Below are 3,368 nucleotides of genomic sequence, written 5' to 3' on the forward strand. Positions count from 1 at the left end.
AAAACTTTAAAAAAAAACTAAGCTGACAAATGAAATGTACTGTTGAACTTCACATTGTCCAGATTGCTCCTGTCAGGTGGTATCTATGTGTAATGTTTGCTTAGCTCGGTGTAGGAGTGGATTGAAACCAATCATGTTTTTGTACATCTAACTATTGACTGTTGGAATCTGATGGTGTAACATCTTATTTTTCGCAGGTAGATGGATGAATGCTTTTGACAAAATTGTGCATTCGTATTATCTTTTACCTTATATGGCCACTGAACTGCATCTCGACAACAGAGGACTTAAATGTGTGAACAGGTTTTTTCTCCATATAAGGGTTATGTGCCGCTCCCATTGATGACTGGCTCAAGCTCACCTGGGGTTTTACCTAAAAAGATAGATCTCTACCTCTACCAAACCTGCTGATGGAAAGATTGACAAAAATGTCTGTATGGTTCCAGACAATGAAGCACATAAATCCATTGTGATCAGGGGTCAGGTTCAGGTTTCAGCTTAAATTGTAATGTGAATAAATGGAAATGCCGAGGTTGCATCTAAAGCTGTGTCACACCTGGGAAGAAGAGGGTGGGGCTACTTTTGGAGGTGTGCTCATTTACCCCGGCTCCTCCTCTATGAGTCAACCTGCTTTTCCTTCCTTATGACCCTACAGCATTTTGACTGCTGCTGCCATTTTTTCTCTGCTGCCTTCACACATCAGAAGCAAAATGGTGAGTAGCTTTCACAAAGAATTTGGCTGGATTGACTTGCGCTGTGTCAGTTAACAACTGCTTCTTTGTGATTTGTGAGCCCCACAGGACATGTAACGTAGAGATGATGAAACTTTGAAGTGCCATATCCTCATTTTAACAAAAGCTGTGTAAACTCAGTGAGGCCTGGTTGTTTTTACTGGTTCTTGTTCTATCTAGAGTGTATGTTTGCCTTTCATTTGATTTTTTTTTTTTTTTCTCCTTTGAGGAAATGGCTTGCCGAGTGAAAAGAGAGTTTAGTGTTTGAAAGTGCTTGCTCAAGGTGTGGTTTTGCCTCCAAAATGGAGGGAGCTTTGTTCGTGCTTCAAACTTGTTCTGAGAGAATCCCTTGGGGCGGTCTTTCTTGTGCTAACTTGTTCCACAATGTTTGGAATGTGACAGAGCCAAGGCCTTGAAACTTCATAGAGAAGCTACACCCGTGGCATGTTACTGTAAAGCTGGTAGAAAATATGCACACTGAACTGCTTTTTTAAGAGCGTCAACACTTCTCTCCGGAGTCTAGTTTTGCAGAACTTCCTGTTTCTTAATCTTTTAGTTCTGCTTTCTGTCTCAAAACCAAAGCACAAGTGAACAAAGTCAGCTCAAATAAGAGCCCAAATCTCACCAAAGTGCTCGTACTGGGACAGTGTTTTACCATTCGACCCATTTAACAAGCCTGTGTGCACTTAACTGGTAAATTAGACTTGGTTGTGGACCTAATTAATCCCAAGATTAAACGAGCTGCTTTGTCAATTTAGTTGAATGTAATTCATTCAACTGCGTCTATTTAAGATATCTGGCTATTGTCAGTTAAAATACAGAATCACTTTTTTTAGTTTTTGTGTTGCTCTTATCTGTCTTTAAAGGCATTGTGTAACTTAAAATGTGTGGAACATTAGAGGCATTTTGAATGCAACAACAGGTTTCAAATGTTTGTTTTTTTTTTTTTTCTTTGGTACAAAATAATGGCATGTAATGTTTTGTTTTCTCAAAACAGACGTCTGGAGTCAAAGTCGCTGACGAAGTGAAGGACATCTACAATCTTATGAAAGTAGTGAAAACTGATGCTGACGAGAAGGAACGTATAAGACTTGTGATCTTAAAAATCGATGGCGACATTCAAGTGGAGAAACTTTACCGGGCGAAAGATCTGGACGGCATTGACGATTTCTTCAAGTTCGTCATGAGCCTGCTGCCTGAAAACGAGTGCCGCTACTATCTGTATGACTGCCACTTTGTAAACCAGGAATCAAAAAAAGAGGAACTGGTCTTTATGACGTGGTAGGTCATTGTGTTGGATTTAAAACCAAATTTACTTTTTTTTTTAAATGTTTTCACCTGCATCCTTAAGTCAACCGCAGACTGTGGAAGACTAACAATATACTCTTGGTATATCCTTACATGTATTTAAGAGCTAATCTTAATTTGAGGATGCATACTCCTGTGGGTTGAAGTAAACGGCCTGTGTGGGACACTTGGATAATGATTTATTTTCCCATTAGGTGTCCTGACAACGCACAAATCAAAGCTAGAATGACATACTCTAGCTCAAAATCGGCTCTTTCCAAAGTCTTCGTAGGTAAGATTGGTTATTTTTTTATTTATTTTTTTTCTGCTTTTGTTCAATTCAATGTGGAAATGGGTGTTCCCTCACTATAAGTAACCCTTTTTGTCTTCAACAGGTATCAAGCATGACATGCAGCTTAATGACCCTGGAGAAAACAACAGGGAGTGTTTTGCTGAAAAACTTGAAAAAGGTGGGAAAAAAGTCCTATCACTTGAGGGCTGCTCTCTGAGGGGTTGAAAATGATAAAAATTTATTTCATGACATGCTAACATTTGAATGGATTAGAGGGGATATTGGCAAAGTTTCCAGATCGACTTTGTTTTCTGGATTGGTTCAACAAAACTTAAAGGGAAGGTTTGGGCTCTGGATGGGGATTAGATTCCTGTAACACAAACCCCTGATGTGTGTGTGCACTCTACTAAACTGTCCAGTCACACCTGTTTAGCTATGAAATCAGTCTTGTTTAGATGTAAATGTATTAATTCTTTGTCATATCCAAACATTAATGATACTATTGCCTGTCACTTGACCATTGGAACATTTATATCTCTCGCATCAGTAATTTGATGTTTCTGTTTAAATCCCGGCATAATTCAACATACCCTATTTGTCTTCTACGTGTGTATTTTTACTGTATACAACAATATGCTGTAAAATATACTAATGGATACCCTACTGTAGTTTACTAGGTCAAAAGGACTAGGTTGGTTTGACAATCTGTTTTTCTAGACTGTTACATTTTGACCACCTAATATAGAAAAGAGTATCTTTTACAAGAAAACATGTTTTCTCTTAAAATACAGCTGTTGCACTGTGAGTATTGTCAAATAAATTTGATGCAACCAGTTGTGCCAGTGTGCCGTCTATTTATAATGGGAGGTTGGGATGTGTACTGTGTTTCATTGAGTTTGAGGTCTGAACTGGGAATGACATCACACCCGAGTTGGCTGCGTTCCAGCTATGAGTCAGAAAAGTGAGTTGGGGGGGGGGGGCTTTAGCCATGTTAGCAATACTAGTTAATAATGCAGTATTTTTGCACATGCAAACACTGTAGTACCATGTCCACAAAA

General features: G+C 38.8%; 1 protein-coding gene across 1 annotated transcript; it reads left to right on the forward strand.

Moving 5' to 3' along the window:
• Positions 1-466: 466 nt before the first annotated feature.
• On the forward strand, positions 467-3,142 carry cfl1l (cofilin 1 (non-muscle), like). Its single transcript, XM_032541674.1, has 4 exons — positions 467-713; positions 1,729-2,012; positions 2,234-2,310; positions 2,414-3,142. Exons 1-4 carry the CDS (start codon positions 711-713, stop codon positions 2,533-2,535), a joined length of 486 nt encoding a protein of 161 aa, XP_032397565.1. The 5' UTR covers positions 467-710; the 3' UTR covers positions 2,536-3,142.
• Positions 3,143-3,368: the final 226 nt, after the last annotated feature.

Source organism: Etheostoma spectabile, chromosome 17, assembly GCF_008692095.1.
Source record: "Etheostoma spectabile isolate EspeVRDwgs_2016 chromosome 17, UIUC_Espe_1.0, whole genome shotgun sequence".
Classification (NCBI taxonomy): Eukaryota; Metazoa; Chordata; class Actinopteri; order Perciformes; family Percidae; genus Etheostoma; species Etheostoma spectabile.

What these genes read in the sequence shown, in the direction of transcription:
- cfl1l (XM_032541674.1), top strand. An exon ending in GAACTGGTCTTTATGACGTG is followed by an intron (nt 2,013 to 2,233) that starts GTAGGTCATTGT and finishes TTTTCCCATTAG; the next exon opens with GTGTCCTGACAACGCACAAA. An exon ending in TCTTTCCAAAGTCTTCGTAG is followed by an intron (nt 2,311 to 2,413) that starts GTAAGATTGGTT and finishes TGTCTTCAACAG; the next exon opens with GTATCAAGCATGACATGCAG.